The 27,258-nt window shown below is 37.9% G+C and overlaps 1 protein-coding gene across 5 annotated transcripts in view; it reads right to left on the bottom strand.

Annotated features, from left to right (window-relative positions):
* The window catches only part of Lrba (LPS responsive beige-like anchor protein), a 581,207-nt gene that overhangs the window by 160,040 nt on the left and 393,909 nt on the right, over window positions 1-27,258 (bottom strand). For all 5 annotated transcript variants that reach the window (XM_039102651.2, XM_039102649.2, XM_039102652.2 and 2 more), the window contains 2 exons: window positions 24,894-25,006; window positions 790-930 (listed from right to left, as the gene is read on the bottom strand). In XM_039102651.2, coding sequence (XP_038958579.1) covers window positions 790-930; window positions 24,894-25,006 — 254 coding nt within the window. The remainder of the gene's footprint in view (window positions 1-789; window positions 931-24,893; window positions 25,007-27,258) is intronic.

Genomic DNA, 27,258 nt, shown 5'->3' with positions numbered 1-27,258 from the left:
TTCCTTGCCAAAAATAAATTGTTAATATCATTTAGACATGAATTAAATGCATTTGCTTCATTTTTCAGGAAACAGCACAATATGTAATTTTTGTACTTTACGGCTGGCTCACAATTTAAGGAAAGAAAAATGTTTGGAAGGTTTAAAAGCCTTAGTTAAAGAACATCTCTTACTTAACATCTAAACATGTATTTGTGGGTAACTGTATGGCAGTAGCTAAGTGTGTAAACTACATCTAAGACGTAAGTCTGTCCATACTGTAAGACATATGTCTGTCCATATTCTTCTGACTTATGTCTTTCCATACTCTATTCATAAGCTTTAATTAACAATGTGCTGCTGCCTATGCTCCCAAAGACATTTCCTTTTAGTACTTGAATCACCTTTCAATTTTATAGAAACATTTCTTGTTTTACTAATGTTATCATTACACAACAGTGCTGGTTACTTGAAAACACATCTTACTCCATTTAGAGCAAAGTACCAGAATATGTAAATGTGTCTGTGTTACCAAAATGTTAGCTGCTTCTTAATTAACAAGCCATACTTGAAAAGAACCCAGCTAATCTGGTATGATGGGCACCATCTGAAGATACAGATTTGGATACAATTCTAGAGGCAACATTTTTATGGTCAGGGCACACAATTTATTTAAAAGCATTTATTTAAAAGCTCAACTGTTTAAAACTATTTTCAATATTAAAAAAATGCTGATGATTTCCAATCATTCCCCAGTTTCTGAAACATTGGACTGATTTAGTCATGGTCTATTATTTAAATTGAACTTACTATTCTTAGAAGCCACGCAAGAACAAAACTTGCAGTCGAGTAATGAGTACCATAGTGGAACTTTGGAACTTGATCATCTTCCCATGACTCAAATCGCTCTGCAAAGAATGCTGCTCTTTTGGGATTCAAAGCTCCTATTGGCTGCCATTAGAATAGAAGGGAGAGAAAGAAGTATAAATGTAATCATCCTTCATTTCTTCCATTCTTCTAGGATTATCCTTTAAGTATGCATGAAATAAAATGTAAGAATATATGTATTTGCAGTTAGAAAAACAGCGGTGCCTATACTGGAAGAACAAACAGAAAATTTCACATTTTTCCCCAGCATGGCTAAGGATATACAGATAAGGAGGTAGATGGGCAAACAGCTTTTTAAGCACCCAGTCTGAAAAGGCAAATTACATAACCTGCGCTTGAGCTGCACCATATCTTAGGAAGCATCTCTAATCAGAAGCAGCAACCAGAAACATCTTGGCACTAGAGGGCTTACTTCTGTCTCTGAGAAGAAGCTGGCAAGAGGGGCTGAATGCAGAGCAAAGATGTCGTAGGAGAAATGGAGTAAGATTCAATTAGAAGGTTCTACTAACATAAATTCAATCAAAAGGTAGAGGACGGTGGGCTGTGCAGATAGCTCAATGAGTGAAATCTTGCAGTGTAATCATTAGGACCTGAGTTCAAATCTGAAGCAACCATGAAAAAGCTGGGAAAGGTGACATACAACTGTAAGTCTAACACTTAGGAGGCGGAGATAAGCAGATCCCTGGAGCTTGCTGGAAAGTCAGCTTAGCCAAATCACTGAGCTGCAGTTTCAGTAAGAGATCTTGTCTCAAAATATAAGGTAGAAAGAGATAGAGGAAGACACGCAATGTTTACTGCTAGCCTCTAAATGCCTGCTTAAGTGAATGTCTTCGTCGTCATCCATCCCCCACCCCAAGGAATGGCAAGAATATCTGATCTTATACTGAAATTAAAACATTTAAACAGAAGCAAATCAGTAAAGCAAAGTGAAGACCCTGGACTCATTAGAAAACTCATGCCCCAAGCTCAAGGCCCTGGGTTCGGTTCCCAGCTCTGAAAAAAAAAAAGAAAAAAGAAAAAAAAGAAAACTCATGCCCAGTCAGATGGTCATTTTGGAAAATGAAGTAAGAATATACATTAAGGTCCTTCAAGCCACTCAATGAAGGCTATTATTTTCTATGTAATCTTTTAGACAGTAAAAGAGTTTAAGTACAACAATTGCCTATAAAGCATCCAGAATGAACATTGCTTGACAAAGGCATGAAATGGCTGTGGCTACTCAGGGAATGTACCGACTGTATAAACAGTGGGCAACATTGTGACATTTTCTTAAGGAAGACAAGAGTATCCTTGAGAATTTCAAAACTGAACTACTGCTCTAAAAATGTTAAAATCAGCCACATTAAATTACAATTCACTCTATGGAAACATTCTGACCTGCAGAAAATCTGTACTCCTTACTCAAACTATAAATACAAGTAAAAATTAACTTCTCTAATGAGACACCGAATTGTTTTATATCTCTCATGAAACTTTACAAATTATATTTATAAGATCAAGAAAATATCTGACTATTCACAAGGAAAATGCTAAACTAAAACAAATAACATTCTTTTAAAATAGACTACTCAGAAGTCACACAGTGAAAAGAAAGCCATGTTCAGACCCGGTCTTGAAATATTTTTCATATTATGATTATAAGTAACATTTTGAAGTCATTATTTTGGCTATATTTCTTAATGTTAGTTGTTTTACCCTCAAAATTGTTAATAATTGGAATCATTTTTATTCAATGGCATCTTGGTTCTGAAAAACATTGTTTTATATTGTCAACTTCTACTTTAAAACTTAATCTTTAAAAACACAGAATTTTATCTGACTTACTAAATACCTGGTAAGAATTAAAATTACCCTAGAATTCTTTCTTTGTTACAGAACCAAAATGGAGGGTCTTTAAATGTATTTTAGTTGTTATCCCTAAAGATACAGCCATGTAAAAAGAAGAAAAGAAATAAAGTCACTAGAAGACAAATTATATGAATTAAAAATAGAATCAATGTGCCTTTTGTATGGTTCAGCAGCATATTAAGAATACACTTTATCTGCTCCTATTTTTATTACTCTCCAAATGAGTACCTCGGTGAATCGATAGTTATAGAATCACATTTCTTGAATATAATGCTAAGACCAATTAGGATTGATTTCAGTAGCATCTGAAAGAAAAGGCATCACACTGAGATTCATGTAGGTAGAACGCGCAGTATCGATTCTGGCTGGTATTGTCACAGTTGGTTTCTGATGCCTGCTACGGGACAGCTATCAAGACATACCACATTTATTTGCAAGCATATAAAAAAGAAGTCACCAAATAGAGGAAGGTTTTAAAAAAAAAGGAGCAGTTGAGCTGTGCACTGACAATGACACACTATCAGCTTACTCAGAGAAGTTACAGTGGGAATACACACATTGAATTATACATTACGGGAAAGCACTGATTTATTGTGGTAATAACATCCACCTCATTAAAAGATTCTGCTCTGCTGCAGTCGGAAGGCTACATATTGTTTACTGCTATAAATTAATGGCAGTGCAAAGAAGACTGTGGAGCCATCCTAACAATAGATCTGTAATGACAGTGCTGTATATCATGGCTTCCTCAGCAGCTTCATAATAAAATGGAGACAATGTATTGAGCTAATACATTCTACCATGCTGGCTCATATTTTTCTGACAACTGCTTTAAAAGATGAGCAGAATCCAACTACATTATAATGCTACGGAACATTTAACTAAGCAAGAGTCAGTCAGATATCAAGTGCACCTCCGTTAAAACATTTAAAGCATTTTAAAAATATCGTCTAAACCAGCATTCCAAGCTGCTCTCTCCTCTCGGCAGAGGAGCTGAAAGTTAGTGCTGACACCTCCTCTTACTTATCTGGTATATTATGGCTAACAATGGCTAGGCAGTTCAGGGAGATGGCTAGTGTTCTCATCTCACATTGAATTCTCTGTACAATTGCTAGACAGGACATTATTTTTAATCAGCAGAATTTTAAAGAAAGAAACAAAAAACCTGGCATTTAAAACTGGCCATAATTTCTTGGTAACAATAAATGAAAAATAAATATTGATTAAAAATACAAAAAAGTACATAATTTAAGTTCATTACAAAGAACAATAAAATATCATTAGGGCATGGAAAAATAAACAGAATAAAATAGAAATTTTAATCGCTATAAAATAAGGGTAAAATAGCATGTAACATTAAGATAAAAATATAGCAATTTGAAATTTGGAGTATCATTAACTATGTGAAAATGGAAATAAAAGCTGGAATAAATTAGGAAAAACAAACTTAAAATGTTAAGAAACTAATTTTCTTGAAAATGGTAGGGCAAAGTGACAAGTCCCTAGTCTGAGACTGCATCAGTGGTTTTATACACACTGCGAGGCAGCATCTCCAGGAGGGTAACAAGTGGCCTGTTAGTGAGCATATGTAGAATTTATAAAGTGGCAGTGTTTAAATCAGCTTTGTAAACTTATTACAACAAAAAATTATTGCTACTACTTCTTGAGAAGTACTTTGCTAATTAACAAAAATATTCCACGTAATGCACCCAGTTCAGATCTGGCACAGAAAGTTGTTCTTAATTATTTCTTCCCTGGGGTTATTTAACCAGGGATATTTAAGAAGAAGGGCCATCAATCAAGCTTGATAAACATTATAACCAGTACCCACGGGGCAGGATGAGAGGAGCACTGTAGTCTCCCTGCCCACTAGGCTCCCTCACTGCAGCTTCTGATATGTCCAAAAGTAAACTCATTTTTCATAGATCTAAGCACCTAGATAATTGATATGAAAAGCTGGAAAATATCAAAGCAACTGACAATCATCTTTTAATCACATTAATGAAAAAGTTTTGTTTTCATAGACCCCTTAAAACTTCACTGACTCTTAACTACCTGTAAAAATTAGCTTTTTCTTTCTTTGCTTCAAATTTGGAGAACTGTAACTTGAAGTTACTTAATAAAAGAATAATGATTCCAGATTGAATTTTGTAACTTATAAAACCTGCCTATTTATTCACAAAAACGTGAGATGAAGTAACAAGTAATCTAGCTCAAACTCAACTTCAATCTTAGCAACTCAAAGGTAAGATTTAAAACCCCCTCTTCACATCTTTGTATCTATCTGAAAGTGCTGTACTGGCTGCTGTTTTTCCTAATTCCAGTGTCTGAACACTATTTTTCAAATATGACTTTTATTCAGTAGGCTTATCTAAGAGCCATATGTGTGAGGTGCTCAGGAGAGCTCTGTGCAAAGTACATCCTGTGAACACAGCTGCTGTGACATCATACACTGGCAACGCCCTCCCTTCTTAACGCTTGACATTTACATATGAACTGCTACAGCTCACATCAACCTTTCAGAAGTGATGCTCCACAAACTTTGGAACCATGTTTATAGCTGCTGAGGCCAAGATAGTCAGGAAGAATTGGCAGGAAACCTCAGAAGTCCTATAGCACATGGATTTGTTTAAATGAACAAACTTCTGAAATCCACAAGTCTCAGACTTTTTCACACATTACAGTATAAGTTTTCTTGAGGAATATTGTTGAAGAAAACAAAAAGAAAGTTAAAGAAAGAGCAGAAAATGTCTGGAGGACATCCCAGGAATAAACGCCTGAAAGAGTTAAAGAATGCTGCTTTGCAAAGACCCACTTTGTGGTGGACAGAGCAGTGGAAAGATGTCGAAGTAGAGAAGGGTTCCGGAAGGGAACACAAGAGGACCACTTCAGCTCTGGTTGGGATCATGACGATCCCTGAAAGCCATCTCACACTGTCATGTACGGACAGTATGACTGGAAATCCGGAATCAGTCTGCACCAGGCAGAGCTTATCCTCTTCTAAAAGCAGAGTGCCAGCACATACTGATGGAGACAGACAGTGAAGGCAAAGCACAAGGCTACAATAGACAAGCTGGTGAACAACCATCCTCTCAGGTTTTACATTATAATGATGTTGAGGGCAAATGTATAGAATAAGGGTAAGGTACCTGATGTATATGAACAGATGAAGGCTTGCAGTTCAGAGAATGGTAAAAGAAATGTTATGTCAAAATGGTCAGTGACTGTTTTAATTATTGGTTTGGGACTATTCCAGCAAGCAGTGTAGAGACCTAAAGGAATGCTCAGCATGACAACAATGTTTCTACTTGTTGGATATAAACAAAGACTCTTGGAGCCTTAAATAAACAAAACTACTATATTTAAAACAATTCGGTACCATCCAGGCCTATTAACACTCTCCATTTTGCAGGTGTGAAAACGTGTCTGGGAGATGTAAAATGTACAAGCAGCTGGTCATCTGCTTACAGGCAGCAGAGTTAGGGCACTAAGACCAAGCTGCAGGCCAGACCTAGAATGGTATGTACTACCTGGGGTAATGCAAATATTGATGTTGAACTCAGATATTAAAATTCATTCATGGAAGTTTTGGTTAAAGGGTTAAAGTAAGATGCATATAGAAAGAGAAGGAGGAGAAGGAGGAGGAGGATGAAGAAGAAAGAAGGAAGAAGGAAGAAGGAAGAAGAAAGAAAGAAGAAGAAAGAAGGAAGAAGAAAAAAGGAAGAGGAGAAGGAAGAAAGAAGGAAGAAGAAAGAGGAGGAGGGGAGGAGGAGGAAGAGGAGGAAGAAGAGGAAGAGGAAAAGGAAAGGACAAAAAGCCGGGCATAGTAGTATAGTATGCACCTTTAATTAATCCTAGCAGACTTCTGTGAATTCGGGGTCAGCCTGTCTACACAGTGAATTCCACGTCAGCTAGGGTTGGTTACACAGTGAGACTCATGTTTTAAAAAAGAAAGAAAAAAACTAAGACACATTACCTGAAAATGTACTGTATTTCTGCACAATAGCATAGCTTTTGTTATATATGTATATATGTGTGTATGTAACAACATATTGTTAAGGTGCTTCTTCTACTTACATAATATCAGGGGAAGCACTTTAGGAGAAGTTATCACAAGTGGAAAAAGCATATTTTTGTCTTGGGGACACTGAAACCATGCTTTAAAACAGTTTCTATCTAAACTGTATACTGTAACTAATGTCTGCTATTTACTCTCCCTTTAACTTTGATAACTGTGTACCCTAGCAGCAACTCCAGATAAGAGCCAGGAATCTATGCATTTTTGAAGCCTTTTAAAGAAAACCGTGGTTATTCTGGTTGTATCCCATCTGCTTTCAGGGGTGTCCCACCCATCTAAGGAAGAAAATAAACAAGAGTCTGTGTTTTTCAGGCCATAGTGCACTGTAGGAAACGCACGTGTCTTATTTCAGTTCTAGCATCTTTTGTATCTAAATGACAAATGAAACAAGCCTGGCCATTATTTTATACTACCTTGGCTTGCAAGGTGTTTTGTCATATGCTGTATATGACAGAGATGGCTTGGCACTTATCTTCATACACTGTAGGCTTTCTTTAATATTGTCAAGGAAACAATTCCATCAGCAAGCTTCTGGAGCTTTTAGAGCTAACAAACACTTTTGCTTTCAGTAGCAGGCATGTTTTTAGTCCCTTGAAAACGCATTATACACAGGTTTCAATGGGGAATTGAATATATACACTATCCCTTTCAATTTAATAATGACATCTTGGAAAAATAAAGTATTCCAGTTTACTTAGGGTGCCTATGGAGAACTCAAATCATTTCAAACATTCAAAATGCTAGATTCAGATATATTTGCCATTACAAATCTGCTTTATCAGCTACACTTAGTATTAAGGAGATTTCTCTTACTAAATGTTCTTAACCTGAGTCTGAGAAAGTCACATAAACTGATGAACACAATGTAGATGGAACAGAGCTAGTACTGAGCTAAATGCCAGTAAGAGCCCAAAAAATGAATCTAAAATTCTAAATATAATTTATAAAATATATTTTAAATTATAAAAATAATAAAAACAAGAGGTTCAATGTTGATAAAAATATTATTTGTACATAAATTTCATTTTAAGAACCAACTTAAGACCATTCAAATTAAGTAATTTGTCTATACTGTAAATCAATGTTAATAACTCTCGATGGTTTAACAGTGTACACATAAGGTACATAGCCAAATAACAAAATTAGAAGAGGGACAGGGGTTTAGGATAATAAAAATAGGTTACTGTCCACTTGGAAAAACTATCATATTATAAGGAAAATGTTACATATCAGTATAATATAGGGCTAAGGAGTTAGCTTAGTAGGTAAAGTGCTTGTTGTGCAAACCTGATGCCCAAGTTAGGATCTAAGGACCAGTGTAAAGCTAGACACAATAGTTCTTACACCTGTAATCGCAGGAAACCTCTACAGAGAGACGCAGACAAAGCCATGGAAGTTCAAAAGCCAAACAGTCTGGCATATACAGCAGTGAAGAAGAGACACTGTAGAAAACAAGACAAGTGGTGAAGACTGACACCTAAGGTTGTCCCCTGTTCTCCATGTGCATGCACACCATTCTTCCTCTTACCCCATGACTAAAAAACAGTTAGAGTAGTACAGGCTAAACCTGACAATACACAGGTAAGCACCTGAGTTCTGCCAGTAGCTGAGGAGCTACTGAATCAGTGAGGGCTGCTGGAAGGGGAGAGACAGTTTTCTTTAAGGTATGGACCCTTATAGGTTGACCATGTACCTAGAAGTGTCCACACAGATAAGACTCTGGGCCATTAAAAGAAAAAAAAAGACATGAAATTTGGAGAGGAGGGAAGTACGTGGATAGTTCAAGGAGTGTGGGTGAATATATTCAGAAAATTGCATATATAAATTTTCAAAGAATTAATAAAAATACTATATTTGTCAAAAGAACCTGAGTTGTAAAGTATTGTAGAAACTACTAGGATAGTTCAAATATTAAGTAGACAAAGTATAATTGGGCAATAGTTAAAATAACTGCCTTTCAGGAGAGATGTAGTAATTGTTATCAGTTTAGTCAGATAATCACTAATATCTCAATAGTTGAAACAGAGAAGATCCTAGTAATTCTCATAGCTCATGGATAGCTATTGGGCAATACAAAAAACTAGAAAATGTTAATAACAATTTGGAATTGATCTTGAGCAATGAGACCTGATATACAAATAATCAAGGACTAAAGGCTATAACATTACCAGAATAAAAGCCTGGCAAGCATTGGCAAGCAAGACTATCCTTAAGACAGTCCCCAGGCTGGAGAGATGGCTCAGTGGTTAAGAGCACCGACTGCTCTATCTGAGGTCCTGAGTTCAAATCCCAGGAACCACATGGTGGCTCACAACCATCTGTAATGGGATCTGATGCCCTCTTCTGGTGTGTCTGAAGGCAACTACAGTGTACTCATACAATAAAATAAAATCTTAAAAAAAAAAAAAAAAAAAAAAAAAGACAGTCCCCAGGCTGAAGACCTGAGATGAAGTGAAAGCTGGCTACTAAACAGTCTAGGCCAGGATTCTCCCTACACTGTTCAAAGGGACACTGCAGCAAGGACAGAGAGAAAGACTGAGTCTACGTTCCTCTACCTTTAGTTCCACTAGGCCCTCAGCAGACTTAACGACGCTCACTCCCCAGTTAGACTGCATCACCTAAAGTACAAAACAAATAACTTCTCCCACTGAAAGAGGAGAAAAAAAGCAAGCCAGATTCACGAGGACAATCTAAAATTGATCTTAATTTCCTATACAAGGTGATATGCTAGAAGATCATCAATGTCCAAATATTTCATTTGATCTTTTTTGTATGTAAGAATACTGATGTAGCTATCACTTTATGGTTCTCTATCTTTAGAGAATTATGACTAATTCACCGTACCCAGAGGCACCGTAACTAAGTCAGTTATAAAGCAGAGGTATCAAGAGATTTCATCCACCATGCCTAAGAGAAGGCTTAGGTATAGAAACTGAGCACAGGGAAGTACTGTTCCCAGTTATTCCATTATAAAGTCAAATTCAGAAAGAAGCACTTTCTAAAATGATTACTTATATTTACCTCTGTTTTGCATGTAGTGATATAGCATAAACTTTAATATGGAGTACTTATGTTTTACTTAACATCAGTATTTAAATTACAACCACTCATAAAAACAAATACAATATCTCAGTCTTTCTTCCAAATGAAGGACTTTTTTTTTTTTTTTTAATTATTAACTTGAGTATTTCTTATATACATTTCGAGTGTTATTCCCTTTCCCGGTTTCCGGGCAAACATCCCCCTCCCCCATCCCCTTCCTTATGGGTGTTCCCCTCCCCACCCTACCCCATTGCCGCCCTCCCCCCAACAGTCTAGTTCACTGGGGGGTTCAGTCTTAGCAGGACCCAGGGCTTCCCCTTCCACTGGTGCTCTTACTAGGATATTCATTGCTACCTATGAGGTCAGAGTCCAGGATCAGTCCATGTATAGTCTTTAGGTAGTGGCTTAGTCCCTGGAAGCTCTGGTTGCTTGGCATTGTTGTACATATGGGGTCTCGAGCCCCTTCAAGCTCTTCCAGTTCTTTCTCTGATTCCTTCAACGGGGGTCCTATTCTCAGTTCAGTGGTTTGCTGCTGGCATTCGCCTCTGTATTTGCTGTATTCTGGCTGTGTCTCTCAGGAGCGATCTACATCCGGCTCCTGTCGGTCTGCACTTCTTTGCTTCATCCATCTTGTCTAATTGGGTGGCTGTATATGTATGGGCCACATGTGGGGCAGGCTCTGAATGGGTGTTCCTTCAGTCTCTGTTTTAATCTTTGCCTCTCTCTTCCCTGCCAAGGGTATTCTTGTTCCCCTTTTAAAGAAGGAGTGAAGCATTCACATTTTGATCATCCGTCTTGAGTTTCATTTGCTCTAGGCGTCTAGGGTAATTCAAGCATTTGGGCTAATAGCCACTTATCAATGAGTGCATACCATGTATGTCTTTCTGTGATTGGGTTAGCTCACTCAGGATGATATTTTCCAGTTCCAACCATTTGCCTACGAATTTCATAAAGTCATTGTTTTTGATAGCTGAGTAATATTCCATTGTGTAGATGTACCACATTTTCTGTATCCATTCCTCTGTTGAAGGGCATCTGGGTTCTTTCCAGCTTCTGGCTATTATAAATAAGGCTGCGACGAACATAGTGGAGCACGTGTCTTTTTTATATGTTGGGGCATCTTTTGGGTATATGCCCAAAGGAGGTATAGCTGGATCCTCAGGCAGTTCAATGTCCAATTTTCTGAGGAACCTCCAGACTGATTTCCAGAATGGTTGTACCAGTCTGCAACCCCACCAACAATGGAGGAGTGTTCCTCTTTCTCCGCATCCTCGCCAGCATTTGCTGTCACCTGAGTTTTTGATCTTAGCCATTCTCACTGGTGTGAGGTGAAATCTCAGGGTTGTTTTGATTTGCATTTCCCTTATGACTAAAGATGTTGAACATTTCTTTAGGTGTTTCTCAGCCATTCGGCATTCCTCAGCTGTGAATTCTTTGTTTAGCTCTGAACCCCATTTTTTAATAGGGTTATTTGTCTCCCTGCGGTCTAACTTCTTGAGTTCTTTGTATATTTTGGATATAAGCCCTCTATCTGTTGTAGGATTGGTAAAGATCTTTTCCCAATCTGTTGGTTGCCGTTTTGTCCTAACCACAGTGTCCTTTGCCTTACAGAAGCTTTGCAGTTTTATGAGATCCCATTTGTCGATTCTTGATCTTAGAGCATAAGCCATTGGTGTTTTGTTCAGGAAATTTTTTCCAGTGCCCATGTGTTCCAGATGCTTCCCTAGTTTTTCTTCTATTAGTTTGAGTGTGTCTGGTTTGATGTGGAGGTCCTTGATCCACTTGGACTTAAGCTTTGTACAGGGTGATAAGGATGGATCGATCTGCATTCTTCTACATGTTACCTCCAGTTGAACCAGCACCATTTGCTGAAAATGCTATCTTTTTTCCATTGGATGGTTTTGGCTCCTTTGTCAAAAATCAAGTGACCATAGGTGTGTGGGTTCATTTCTGGGTCTTCAATTCTATTCCATTGGTCTATCTGTCTGTCTCTGTACCAATACCATGCAGTTTTTTTTAATCACTATTGCTCTGTACTACTGCTTGAGTTCAGGGATAGTGATTCCCCCTGAAGTCCTTTTATTGTTGAGGATAGTTTTAGCTATCCTGGGTTTTTTGTTATTCCAGATGAATTTGCAAATTGTTCTGTCTAACTCTTTGAAGAATTGGATTGGTATTTTGATGGGGATTGCATTGAATCTGTAGATCGCTTTTGGTAAAATGGCCATTTTTACTATATTAATCCTGCCAATCCATGAGCATGGGAGATCTTTCCATCTTCTGAGGTCTTCTTCAATTTCTTTCTTCAGTGTCTTGAAGTTCTTATTGTACAAATCTTTTACTTGCTTGGTTAAAGTCACACCGAGGTACTTTATATTATTTGGGTCTATTATGAAGGGTGTCGTTTCCCTAATTTCTTTCTCGGCTTGTTTCTCTTTTGTGTAGAGGAAGGCTACTGATTTATTTGAGTTAATTTTATACCCAGCCACTTTGCTGAAGTTGTTTATCAGCTTTAGTAGTTCTCTGGTGGAACTTTTGGGATCACTTAAATATATTATCATATCATCTGCAAATAGTGATATTTTGACTTATGACGGACCTTTTAAAATTACTCCAAGCTTTTCATAATTTAAGATCATGATAAAAGTTACTTTAAAATATGTGGTTGTCAAAGAACACATTAAACTAAAAATTTTGAGAATTCTGAGAATTAAAATAGTGGCCTTTTTCTCAAAATAATTTGTATTTAAAGATGAGTTGAATTATTTCTCATTAAAAAAAAAAAACAAAACCAAAAACTGGGCTCCTTAAAAATGGCTCATTCTAATTCTGGACAGGCAGTAGATAAGACACCCTGGGAGCCTGTGCCACAAGCAAATGGAGCTGCCAATGCTAATGGGGATATTAGCTGATCTTCTGTCACTGTGTCACAAGTTCTGACATAAAGAACTTACGGTAGGCAGATAGGAGGGTTCTTGGTGGGAAGGCACTGCTGAGCAGCACAGACTGTGCTGGCAGGAGCATGTGGTGGCCACGTCACATAGGAGCGGATAGGAGCACATAGGCACTAGGAACTACACATAGCTGTCATCTCAAAGGCCTGCCACTAAGGACCCACTTCTGCCAGTCAGGTTCTGCATCCTAAATGTTCCACAGCCTCTTAAGACAGAGCTTCTAGCTAAGGAACGAGCTATCAACAAGCCACATCAAAATTAATATTAGCTGTAAGTGATGCTAACAGTCAAATTAAAATGCAGATTATAATACTGGATATAAAACTATATAATATTAAATGCTTTATAAAAAAAAGTACTGTTAAATATAAAGACAAAGAATGGGTGTTCAAACATGCTCCTCTGTGGACACTGCAGAATCGAAGCTTAACAACAGGATTTTATTTAAGTGACACAGTACATTCATGAGAGACCACAGTGGAAAGTCATGACAATTTTATTATCAGAGAAAACAATGTCTCTTTCTCTTAGAATTAGAAAGCACCAAGGTAAGGCTGCTTTGTACATGCTGAGGTGGGGTGCACACACAGGTTTGAGACAGGAAGATGAGCTTGGGGTTACATGGTGAGGCCTTGTTTAAAACACGGAGGTCTGGAGAAAACTGTTTCCACTCAACCAGAAAAAGTCTATGAACCCCTGACTTTTCTTGAGATCTGCATATAGAATTGAGGTAGAAAACAACCAAGTGAACCAAATCCCCAAACTGACAAGACTCTCAATTGAGAGGTTGTACAGACACAAAAAAGTTGGCAAAGGAACACTAGCAAACAAAAAATAAAAATAAAAAGAACTGTAAAATACCTAATTTAAGTAAACATATCAGTTTAGGGAATTTGGTACATTCAGAGACGCGTGCATCTCTCAGATGCTTTTCCTAATTGTCTGCAAAGGGTACTCCTGGAAGAGAGCATAAGCAGGAGAGACAGTAGAGCAAGGCAGGTCCTCTACACGACAGGCTCACAGGATGGCACTTATGGTCACTGGGAGTAAGTACGAAACCCTTCTCATATATGAGACCATCCCTTAAGCTGATAGGGAAGATACCACATTCTGTCATCCAGGGTCTGTCTGGAAAAACGCCATCTGTGGTAGGTCAAAGCAAAAAAAGCTTCATTTTGGAGAATGCCAAAAAAAAAAAAATTCTTTTTACTGAAAAATTTAACAAACGCAAAAGAGAAATCATATAAGCAAATCTCCCCTGTTCAAGATCTGTCACAATGACCATTCTAGCTTGGGTGACATGAGAGCTGCAGTCCAGAAAGCTGAGAAGGTCTATCTGGGACCATGCAGACCAGAGTGCCTAATACTGCATCTGGACCAGAAATGATGAATGCTCTCGCCAGCACTGGTGTGATTGCTTCCAGGGAAAAAACCAACATATGGAAGGAAAATACCTCTATGGTATAGGCTTCGAGAATCGGAGGACAGAAAGGAAAGGAAGACTGACAGAAGTACTTCCTGCACCACTGGACAAAGTCAAATGGAAACCCTGGCCTGTGAAGCACTGAAGAAATCAGTGCCCTCATCGTTGAGATCAAACTGCTCACACACATTTCTATATATAACATATTCAAATCCAGCAAAACTCTCCATTACCATAGATGGAGAAACCAAGATATTCCATGACAAAACCAAATTTACACAATATCTTTCCACAAATCCAGCCCTACAAAGTATAATAGATGGAAAACTTTAACACAAGGAGGGAAACTATACTCTAGAAAAAGCAAGACAATAATCTTTCTACTACAAACTCGAGTGGAACAAGGACCTCCACATAAAACCAGATACACTCAAACTAATAGAATAAAAAGTGGGGTAGAGCCTGAAACACAGGAGCACTGGGGAAATTTTCCTGAGCAGAGCTTAAGCTCTATAATCAAGAATGGGACCTCATAAAATTGCAAAGCTTCTGAAAGGTGAAGGACACTGTCAGTAGGACAAAACGGCAACCAACAGATTGGAAAAAGATATTTACCAATACTACATCCAATAGTGGGCTAATATTCAATATATACAAAGAACTCAAGAAGTTAGAATCCAGAGAATCAAATAACCCTATTAAAAATGGGGTGCAGAGCTAAACAAAGAATTCTCAGCTGAGCAATATCGAATGGCTTAGAAGTACCTAAAGAAATGTTCAACATCCTTAGTCATCAGGGAAATGCAAATCAAAACAACCCTGAGATTCCACCTCACACCAGTGAGAATGGCTAAGATCAAAACCTCAGGTAACAACAGATGCTGGTGAGGACCAGGAGAAAGAGGAACATTTCTCCATTGTTGGTGGGATTGCGGACTTGTACAATCACTCTGGAAATCAGTCTGGAGGTTCCTCAGAAAATTGGATATATTACTACCTGAGGGCACAACTATACCAGTCCTGGGCATATACTCAAAAGATGTTCCAACATATAACAAAGACACCTGCTCCACTATGTTCATAACAGCCTTATTTATAAAAGCCAGAAGCTGGAAAGAACCCAGATGTCCTTCAACAGAGGAATGGATACAGAAAATGTGGTACATCCTCACAATGGAATATTACTCAGCTATCAAAAACAATGACTTCATGAAATTCACAGGCAAATAGATGGAACTAAGAAATATCATCCTTGGTGAGTTAACCCCATCTCTCTCTCTCTCTCTCTCTCTCTCTCTCTCTCTCTCTCTCTCTCTCTTTCTCTCTCTCTCTCTCACACACACACACACACACACACACACACACACACACACACACAGACACACACACACACACAAAAACAAATATCCACACATGGTATGCACTCACTGATAAGTGGATTTTAGTCCAAAAGCTCAAATTACCCAAGATACAATGGACAGACCACATGAAGCTCAAGAAGGACGACTAAAGTGAGGATGCTTCAGTCTTTCTTAAAGGAGATATGGAGACAAAGTTTGGAGCAAAGATTGAAGGAATGGCCATTCAGAACCTGCCCCACCTGGGGATCCAGCCCATACACATACAGCCACCAAACCCAACAATACTGCTGCCAAGAATTGCATGCTGAGAGGAGCCTGATATAACTGTCTCCTGAGAGCCTCTGCCAGAGCGTGACAAATATAGAGGCAAATGCTTGCAGCCAACCACTGAATTGAGAACGGGGTCCTCATTGGAGGAGTTAGAGAAAGGATTGAAGGAGTTGAAGGGGCTTGCAACCCTATAAGAACAACAATATCAATCAACCAGAGCTCCCCGGGACTAAACCACCATCCAAAGACTACACATGGACGACCCATGGCTCCAGTTGCATATGAAGCAGAGGATGGACTTGTTGGGCACCAGTGGGAGGAGAAGCCCTTGGTCCTGCCAAGGCTGGTCCCCCCCAGTGTAAGGGAATGTCAGGGCATGGAGGCAGGAAGGGGTGGTTGGTTGGGTGGGAGAAAGGGAATAACATTTGAAATGTAAATAAATAAAATCCAATAAGAAAAAAAGATATTTATATCTCAGTCTGTAATATTTTCCTGTCCCAGATAATACACCGCAGACTTAATAATGTAGAAAAGGGCAGATAAAGGGAGACAAGACATAGAGAACTCATGAGTGTCATAAAAAACAGAAAGTGAGGAGTAGGACTTCGAACACCCATGGAAGGGAGGGGAAATGGCTTCGTTTGTAAAATGCATGCCACACAAGTGGAAGGATATGAACTCAGACCCTTCCTGCGGCTATATCAGGGTCTCACTGCTGGGAGGGAGACAGGGGAATCCCAAAAGCATGCTGACTAGCTATGAGCTCCAGATTCACTAAAATATAGCATGGAAAATGATAGAAGACAATGCCTGACATTGCCCTTGGTCTCCACGTGCATATACACACAAACAAGCGCAAATGAACAGAGTACACACACAAATAATTTGAAAAGCCATAACATGATTAATACGAAGTATAAATGGTAACAACACTCATTAAAATGCAGAGACAGTGAGACTGGACATAAAACATATAGTATTAAATACTTTATACAAAATAGAATTGTTGACTATAGAGACAAAGAATGGGTTTTTAAAGATGGAAAGAAGACAATGTGAATCAGTAAAAGCAGTAGGATTCCTACTAAGTAAGTATACGGTGAGATATTACAAAATATACACCAATACATTTATTAGGAAAACATGATTTAAAAATGTGCATGCATACCAGTAAGACTCACGAAATGTTCTATTTTTAACATTGACATACATTTATCTTCTTATGTTCATACCACAATACGTTAAACCTACAGGAACAGTTTCCTATTATTCTTTCATATTCCTCTTGAACATTTTATGTAAGAATTTCAGGCGATATAATTTTAAAATTTTAACTACTATAACATAAACTGTATGGTCAATTACTATCAGGGCAACTTAAAAGAAAACAGTGTAAGAACAAACTCTAGAATTTCCTCTAAAGAGAAAATACTACAAGTTCATAAGTAGTGTTAAGTAAATTTTACTCTGTTCGCATAGCAATGATCATTACTAATGGCTCTTAATTACCTTGTCTGCATTTTACAAAGTTACCCTACCACTCAGAGTCATTTACTGCGGTATGCCACAGGTCATCAGCTGTGGAATCCAGCCTGGTCTGCATAGTGAGTTCCAGGACAGACAGTGCTACATCAAAAAAACACTGTCTCGGGGGTGGAGGATCAGGAACCCAAACAAAATAAAAACATAAACAAACAAACAAATAAATAAATGTTATATGATAGACAAATATGAGATTGTGATGTGAGTATATTTTAAAAGTACAAATGTAAGCCAATTAAAAAGTTCCTAAGTTTAATATTTATAAAATTACAAAAATGTTCCAACCTGGAACCAGAAGAATGGCACATTTATTTAAAAAAAAAAATTGAAACATTTCTCAGGTGTTTGGAAAACAAGTTGAGCGTAAATTAACAGCAGGTGTCCCCTACTGGGAATCTACAAAAGTTTGTGACTGAAAACTAGAGTAGGCAAGTAGAAAACACTGGGGAATAAAACCACTAATGGTATGTAAATAAAACAATTCATGTATAAATTACCATAAATTGTCACTCGCACAGAGCAGTGTAGCCTGGTCAGAAAGGAATACCTAACTGGAGAAGGATTACTGACTGGCAGTGCACGCCTGGTGCATGTCAGGACTAGCCATCACCCTGACAGCAATATTAACCAAAATCCATTTCAGTTACTTCAGTTTATTGTTTTCTGACTAATGTTAAGAAACAATGTCATCAGAAGCTGCTTAAATTAAGTGTTGGGTTGACCTCTGTTAGAGTCATTTAAAACTTTACCAAAAAGAAACTTTTAGTAAGAATTCTGTTTAATTACTTTACAGAAACACACACACACACACACACACACACACACACACACACACACACACACACAAATACTTATTCATACTTGTTTGATTTACTTGGCATTGAGTTCTGAGGAAAGAGTTGCATATCTACAGTTTAAACTAATATGCAACAATGAACAAGTAATAATTCAAATAATTAAAATAGACTAATATACCAATAAAACATTTTTAGGGATATATAAAAGTTTACTTCAAAGGATTCACAAAATAAGTAATCTGCTAATCTGGCCCCTAATTGTGCCTCGAGAGCCTCTCCCAGGTGACACTATTACACTCTTCAGAAGAGAGCTGCTCCCCGGCTAGCTTGCTTATTCCTTGCTGTGTTTCCTGATTATTCATTTTCCTTGCATCCTTTTTTTTCTAGTAAATTAAGAGTTTCACTTACTCTGTGAAACTACTTCCTACTGTTCTTCTGCTTCCTAACGCCTCTGCTTCTGGGTGCTTCTTTACATCTTTCTGATTGCTTCAGTCTTTGCCATCTTCCTATACTGGAGGTTGTATATAAATGTTTACCATATCTGGCTGCACCCAACTTTTAAAAATGAGGTGCTAAAACAGCAGACATGTTCTGAAATATGTTCTGAAACCACTTTGTGCTGGCCAGACTACAACTCCCAAACATGGGCAACCATTTATGCTATAATCTCTAAGATCAAACGGCACATAATAGCACCCATGCTTGATGCCAGGAGTAAAAAGTGAGCCTCACCAGCCATTTAATTTCCTGCACTATACATTTAAAACAGTTTAAGATCAATTATTAGTTAGTCTAATGTTATAAGACCTCCTTTTCTCTAGCTTGAATTCCTTTGGTTTCTGTAAATCCCAACAAGTAGAAAACAAAGTAAATGCTGTTAGGCCCATGTTTAAGCAATATTCCCACTGCCCGAAAGCATTCTTTCCCTCTGTGACAACGAGATGGTATATTGATTCCCGGTGTATCTGTTACAGAGCAGACTGAAAGCACTGGCATTCGTCAGAAACAGCACTTAAAACTTAAAGAGATAAAGAAGTGCTGTCTGATCAACAACAGTTAAATGTCGGTAGTCAATTCCAGGTCACGACGCTCGCTGAATGTGGGTGTTTGAGTAAGTATCTTATGCAGAAAAACATGCACAACTAAGTACCATAGCAGCAGGGGGAAGAAAATGCACCAAATACAGCCAGCAGCAGCTACTCAGCAATGAGTGGATAAATTCAGTGCCGGTTTGTCATCCCTCCTCTTTGGGCTGCTCAGAATTCCCTGGTAGGAAACATTAACTGGACAAGGGCAATGGAAGCTGTAGATTACAGAGGGTAAGGACAGCATTGTAACAAGGTTATAAAGGCAATGAAACAAATGTGATTACAGAGAGTTGTGACCAAACTTTAAAACTGAGTTTCCATAAACTGTTTTCAGAAATTATACAGTGCTGGGTGTACAATGATACTCAACAAAGAGTCAATACTCAGTAAAACTCAAGTAAGTGCTAATCTCAGGGGCTCTCTACTTTTAACCAAATACACAGGGTTTCCATTTTTTTTTTGTAAATTGTCTTAATCAAAAAGCCTATGTTAACCTTTAATTTTTTATCATATACTGGGACAAAGACAAGAAAAGGTCCTACAGAGAAAGTGTCCCCTTCAAGCATTACTATGCTGAGGTTGTATTAACTATCAGTTTCATCAGGGGATGAGAAGCAAGGGGCACTGACATTCTATATCCAACCCCTAAAGGGAGAAGCAACCCTAAACACATCCCAGCACGGGCACGCACACCTCAATAAAACTGGATAGGAAACACACTGCTTGCACTTTATATTTTTGCTCTTCTGCTCTCTTCATTAAAATATAGTCGGCTCCAGTTATAGATATAGTTACATAGTTTTCAACCTGAGTTCTGTACACTAGCTATGTAAGCTATGGATGGAGTTCTCTTATCCTCACAGTGCTTCGATATCTCCTTTGCAAGAAAGCAATTGTGTTACCTAAATTTAAAGATCTGAATGAAGGTTAACCTAGTTAAAATACATGTGAAATACTTAGGCAAACACCCAGCATATCAGAAGTCTGCCTGATACTCAAGAAACATCGGGCAACAATAGAATAATACATTGCTTTTTTGCCTTTTGAATTGAATAGCCAATATGAATGAGTTTTCATTACTTTTAAACTTCTAATAAATACCTATTTGCAGTGCTGTGATCTAAGAACAATTTTTGGAGCATACACTCAGATTATAGTAAGAATACATACGACATATCCCAACATCATACACATCAAAGAAGAGAAATAGTTGCACCAAAATGCGACAGTTTTCTTTCTTAGAAAACTGCTTTATATTATCCAAAGTACTACAGAAAAAAAACCAGAAATCACAGGTAAGATCTACAAAACAACAACCACAACCACAACCACAAACCAGTCCCATTCCTGAAGCTTTTAGCTGTTGTTTATTTTTACGACAGGACTGTTGTAAATGGAAGCTCACCTTACTTACCACATCTAGTAAAGGGAAAACAAAAAGAAAACGATGATTCTTAATTATACCAATGGGGTAGGTAGAAGATGACATCAATGCATATTTACAAAATTGATTAAAGTCACTCCACATTCTATGCTTGGTTAAGTCTGTCACAATTTCAGACCACTAACGGCACAGTAAAGAACATGTGGGCGGGGAAGGAGTTCTATCAACGACTCCTGCTTTTTTGGCTTTGAAATTATAAATTAAACTATTATAACTTCAAAAATAAAAACATTCAATTTTCAACACCTTTTCAAGTTGAAGTAGATTTAACCTTCTCAACACATTGACAATATCAATCTATAGTCACTGCCAAGACATAGTGAAAATGTTTTAAAATTTTGCATTTTCAAGAAGACAATTATTTTACACTGCTCCATTCACACTTTTCTGTGCTGAAAGATTGATCACAAACAGAATTCGGAAGAAAGGGTGTTGATTATAGAAAGGCAGCATCAGAGAGAAAATTCCCTGTGCAGCATGGGAAAGCTTATCAAATAAAACTGTAGCATTGTGTGGAAGCAGCTCTGAACAGCGGCTTTGGGGAAATTAAATGGACATAAATAATTTGCTACATCTCAAAGCTAGTCAGGCACATTATCTACTTAGCAATAGGATAAGAGCTGCTTATGCTTTAAATTACACTTTGCACAGTATCTCTTTCAGATTTCAGAAGCTCACTTAAGCAAATAGTAATGTCTGCTAAATGTATGCTTTGGGACAGATTTTAATATAATTCTAACATAATCATCATTTATATACATAGAACTTATTTATATACAAGATGTGCTCTTGAAAATGTATGTATAAGCAAATACTTAGATACATACAAAGATTTTAGGAGATCTTTCTACTACAATCAATAAGGCAGTTTTATTAAGTAAATGAATACTATTTATAGACACAGTAGAATTTCCAAATACGCAATGCACTTATTTCATTTAAAAAATGTAGTTAATTCCAAAATCACCAATTTCATTAATAATTAATGGAGCTGTCAGCACTATAGAATTCTATTCTCGTGGGCTTGAATGACACTGAATCATCTGAAGAAAGGCCACTCTTCAGGAGAGGAGGTAGAGTTTTTTTATTATACATAATTTAATTTTGTATTTTACTTATTTACATCCACTCACCACTGCCCCCCTCTTGTTACCCCCTTCCCACGACCCTTCCCCCAGAGGAAACATTCTATTTCTAAACTTCCCCACTTCCTCCTAGACACAGTGCATTTCACTGCTGAACGGGAGCTCTTGTGGCTCTTTCTGAAAGCACTTTTTGTAAGTACTCCTTTCCCGACCAAAAGTAAAATCTTTTCATAAATTCTCAAAAGATGAAAATGGATACCATTACAATGGAAGGGAGATATAAAGATACTATATTACACACAAAAACTTTTGTTTTGGGGTGTGTGTGTGTGTGTGTGTGTGTGTGTGTGTGTGTGTGTGTGCATATGCAGATGTGACTGTCTTTGACTGTTTGGGAACCAGATGTTAACATCAAGATGGTTTCTCAATTGCTTTTCCACTTCATATTTTTGTTCAGGGTGTCAATGAGCCTACAGCTAACATTTGTTAGACTAGCTGTCCAGCAAGCCCTAGGGATCTGTCTGTCTTTGCACCCCAGCCTGAGCTTCCAGGGGCATACCACCACACCTAGTAAGACCGGAGTCAGATCCTCAGGTGTGTGTGGCAAGCATTTTCCTCACTAGAGCATCTTCCCTGACCCCACGAGATATTTCTTATGTCCTTGATTCTGTTTTATCTATGTTTTTGTGGCTATGATCATATATGGCTGGAAACTAATAAAATTAACTTTCTGTTTTGACTTAGCTGGCCTCCTTTGCACATCAATAAAAAAAAAATTTGAAAATCAGAATTGTTGTTGATCATCCAGTGGGGCACTTTACACATAGATGAGAACCATGACGCTATTAGTTAAAATAACATTCTATCAATGAAAAAATACATGATATATTCCTTAGAAATGGCAATAACAGGCTGAAGAGATGGATCAGCCATTAAGAGCTAGGCTCACAACAAAAAATATAAGAAATAGTAAGACTATGCAAGCAAATTAAATGTGAATAAAGAATTCTGTCACAAATTTCTGGTTGAAAATAATGTCTGGCAGCATTCTTCTTACTATATTTCAATGAATATTCAAAACGAAAGCAGATAGCCTATTTAATACAGAGAAAATAAAATAAAAGGTATAGGATTATGGAGGGAGTCTATTGCACTGGCCTACAAAACAGTAGATCTCACAGATCAAACTAATACAGATTTCATCCATGGGATAGCACAGTAAAAATAAACTGGCATCTATAATTAGGCTTTCCCATCTTATTAGGTTTAGTAATAATTTTCATATTATTATGAAGGGAATATTTTATTGCTCCTGTGCTATTAGAATCGAATATACCACTGGGCTATATTCTGAGTCCAGGAAAAAAATTAAGATTATAACAAATTATGAAATTCAGGGAGTCTATGGGAATTCATATTTCTAGAAAAAGGGAAAAACAAGAGCAAAGATACAATAGGTAAATAAAGCGTTTGTGACAACTACAATTTGAACAAAGATGTTTATAAAAGCTGAGGAAAAATTGCTATATAGAACAAAGATCATATTTCAAATGCTATTGCTTATCAGTAGGAAAATGTCAACTATTGCATTGATGATACTGCACTTGGATAGACTAGGAATTACTCTCCAACATTCCTGATGCTCACCATGTAGGACGGATAAACACAGAACATCTTGTCCTGACACTGTGAAGAAAACTGGATGGGTGAATGAACTTTTCCCAGGAAAATATTTCTGTGAATAAAGGTAGTACAAAGAGCAAGATATCTGATATTCTGAAAAGTTTTCACACGTTTATTGAGCAGTGGGAAAACAAGAAAATGCACAGTGGGAGATACAGAAGGACTGTGAAATGAAGGAACCCCTTGGGAAAGAGACCAAGACAATGACTTAAGAGATGAAGTATGTCAGAGAAACTAGGCTTGTAGGTCAGGAAGACTTCCTGCACCTAGTGATAATCTCAGAAGGGTAATGGATAGGAAATGCATCAGTTAAAATCAGATTTGAAGAGGACCCACCCAGATGGGTTGTGAGCCCAGCATTCTAGAGGCTGCAGGAACTCAGCTGGAGTTTGAGACTCATCTGACTTACACAGTGAAGTCCAAGCCTGAAAAAATAAAAAAGGAGGATGCACACACTTGTGGTTGAGGAACTACCAGAGGACAAGAGAGACATATAAGCTCAGAAACCTGAAGGAGAAGGCGTTTGTTTTGATAGGAGAATCTGTTCATGACTTTCCTTATTTGAAGCAGAGGGCTCTTGTTTTGGTAGAATTCTGTTCATGACTTTCCTTATTTGCTTTGTTAAATACAAATGTGCTTAGAAGATTTTAATGAAAGACAGTTTCCTTGAATGCATATGAAAAACCTAGTACAGCAATTTGTTAACTTGTTACCTAGTTTATTATTGTGGGAGCCGTATTGGATTTGGGCCTGGTTGCTTTGTCACTGTCTGGCCTTAGTCTTAGATTGTAGCATCAAAAGCCTCTCCCTGATATTTTCGGCACAAGAAGTTTACATTCACAAAATGTTGTCAGCCTGAACAAGACCCTTCTGGGTCTCTAACAAGGTTTGACCCCTACTGAGCCTTGCCCTTGCATGTGGAAGCCTTTTGTCCCCAACTGAGAGCAGTCTGGCCAGGTACTTCTCACCTGAGTCAGAATTAGGCTGGCCTTCCTGGTTATTTCCCTAATTTATTCAGGCCACATAGTCGGTCCTTTGTTACCGAAGTCTCAGCCAGGGTTCCCCACTGTGCTTGACAGATACCTGCTAAGTGGTGTTCTTTGGATATATAGTTTGGTCAATAAAGAAACCAGAAGCTCTCTTCCTCTTCTGGCTTGACACTAATAACCTGTGTGTGTGTGCTTCTTTCATCCCGCAGGCTTTCGCCCAATTCTCGGTACCGTGTCGGTGCTGGCGCCGACATATTATAATAGTATTTGTAAATGTTATGGTAAATAGCAAAATTTATTTAAAAGGCAAAAAAAAATTAAGGCAAATGGCATCTAAAATATTTTAAAACTTGTATAAAATGAATCAAATTAATTTTTTAATGAAAAACAAACATTTTTCAGATAATTACTAAAAATATTACCTTAGACAAATCTCTGAAATTGCTTGGTAAAGTAAGATCTAATTCTTCTGACTCATAATTAGTGATGACCCAGGGAAACACAGGATACTGATTTAGGTCATTATAACTCCGCCCTGGTAAGAAAAAAAATACTTTTAATTTAGTGTAAAACATGAAAGATTATTAAAAGTAAAAAGAAAACTAATAATTGGGGTACAATTTTTGTTATTAGCATTACTGTTTGTTACATTATCTGGCCTTTGAAATCACACAGTGAAACTGATATCATTAGTATTACACACTTTTTTTATTAAAATACCTAGGCTCAAGGAGTCAGTGCTTTCCCCAAATCACATGACTAGTAACGCTGAAAACATACTCAAATTTACATATGTAGTTTTAAAGCTTATGTTCTGTCAAGCTCACTTGACTTTGTTATCTGGAAGCCAAGTCCAAAAAAAAAAAAATGTCCTTTTTGGAGTGAGGGGAGAGCTGGCAATTGAATCTAAGATACTGAGCATGCTAAGTGCATGCTCTACCGGTAAGCACACTCACAGCCACCCACACAATAATGTTTATTAAGACTAAAAAGAAATTTATTCTGATAGAAGAGTTCAAAATGACAATCATTTTCTCTGCTGTCAATTAGCCAATCAACCAACTAGCCAAATATTCACCGAGTTTCAATTAACCAACCATCCAGGCAGTCAATCAACCAAACAAGGTGAGTGACAGTTCATTTGTTTAACAAGAACGTGCCTGTCCTAGCAACCCTGAGATCCTGTAGCACCTTCCTGACTGATGCTCTGAAAAGGACGCACACACTCCGCACTCTTGCTCTGCCCACGTCAACTCTCTTCAATACCTCCTGGACTAATGGCATGTTTACGGACATACTGAGCCTATTACAGATATGCATGCTAAAGATGAGGCAGCCTTTGTTCATTACATACCAGTTTCCTGGGCGTCACTGTTTAGGGAAGTGGCAGAGAGCATGGGGTAACTAATTCTGCCATCAAGATGCAAGCATGTGAATCCTGGATCTACTGTTTCTCAATCTATAGCCTATTTTTGGTTAAACTTATATTGAAAAGATTTTGTAGCTAAAGTACAAAGGGGAAGAGACTATTATATTGGTTAATATTAATAATATTTAACCTTCTCTTTCGAAGACATGCTGATATCATAACACATACAGCTGAATAAATATTGAAGTAATTCTCTATACAGACTATTGACATCCAACCTGATGTAGTTAACTAGGTGTCCCTCACTTTTCTTGGGCTTGAGGCTTATTTGGACAGCCTAACAACATGGGAAGTCTTAAAAACTTATAAGTAGACCATGTGTGCAGGGGCCCTCAGTGGCCAGAGGAAGCCGTTTTAGTAGCTGGACTTGGAATGACAGGTGGTTTTAGACACCTGATGTGGGTTCTGCAAACACAGTATAGGATCTTACCTGCTGAGCCTCTGTCCAGCCTCATCTTACAAAATATTAACGAGAGGATATTATGTCATCAAACTTAACAGTTTGTCTCAATTTTTATTTTCCTCAGAAAGATAACCAAGCACATTAGAAGTCATTTTCTCTCTCTTACAGCTTCCACTTCCTTGATATAATTTAGATATTAGTGGCCAGTAACTCCTTCATATTGTCCTATCTGGTTTAATAATCCCAATAATTAAAAGCTCATTGAATGAGAGTGTGAACTGCTCAGTGATTAGACTTTAATTCCACTAAACTGAACACATAGCTATTAATTTTTTTTTGTTGAGAATATATATATATATATTTTTTATTAACTTGAGTATTTCTTATATACATTTCGAGTGTTATTCCCTTTCCCGGTTTCCGGGCAAACATCCCCCTCCCCCCTCCCCTTCCTTATGGGTGTTCCCCTCCCAACCCTCCCCCCATTGCCGCCCTCCCCCCATAGACTAGTTCACTGGGGGTTCAGTCTTAGCAGGACCCAGGGCTTCCCCTTCCACTGGTGCTCTTACTAGGATATTCATTGCTACCTATGGGGTCAGGTCCAGGGTCAGTCCATGTATAGTCTTTAGGTAGTGGCTTAGTCCCTGGAAGCTCTGGTTGCTTGGCATTGTTGTACTTTTGGGGTCTCGAGCCCCTTCAAGCTCTTCCAGTTCTTTCTCTGATTCCTTCAATAGGGGACCTATTCTCAGTTCAGTGGTTTGCTGCTGGCATTCGCCTCTGTATTTGCTGTATTCTGGCTGTGTCTCTCAGGAGCGATCTACATCCGGCTCCTGTCGGTCTGCACTTCTTTGCTTCATCCATCTTGTCTAATTGGGTGGCTGTATATGTATGGGCCACATGTGGGGCAGGCTCTGAATGGGTGTTCCTTAAGTCTCTGTTTTAATCTTTGCCTCTC

The sequence above is a fragment of the Rattus norvegicus genome, chromosome 2 (genome assembly GCF_036323735.1).
Source record: "Rattus norvegicus strain BN/NHsdMcwi chromosome 2, GRCr8, whole genome shotgun sequence".
In the NCBI taxonomy this organism is placed as follows: Eukaryota; Metazoa; Chordata; class Mammalia; order Rodentia; family Muridae; genus Rattus; species Rattus norvegicus.
This window is presented reverse-complemented; position numbering and strand designations above follow the sequence as displayed.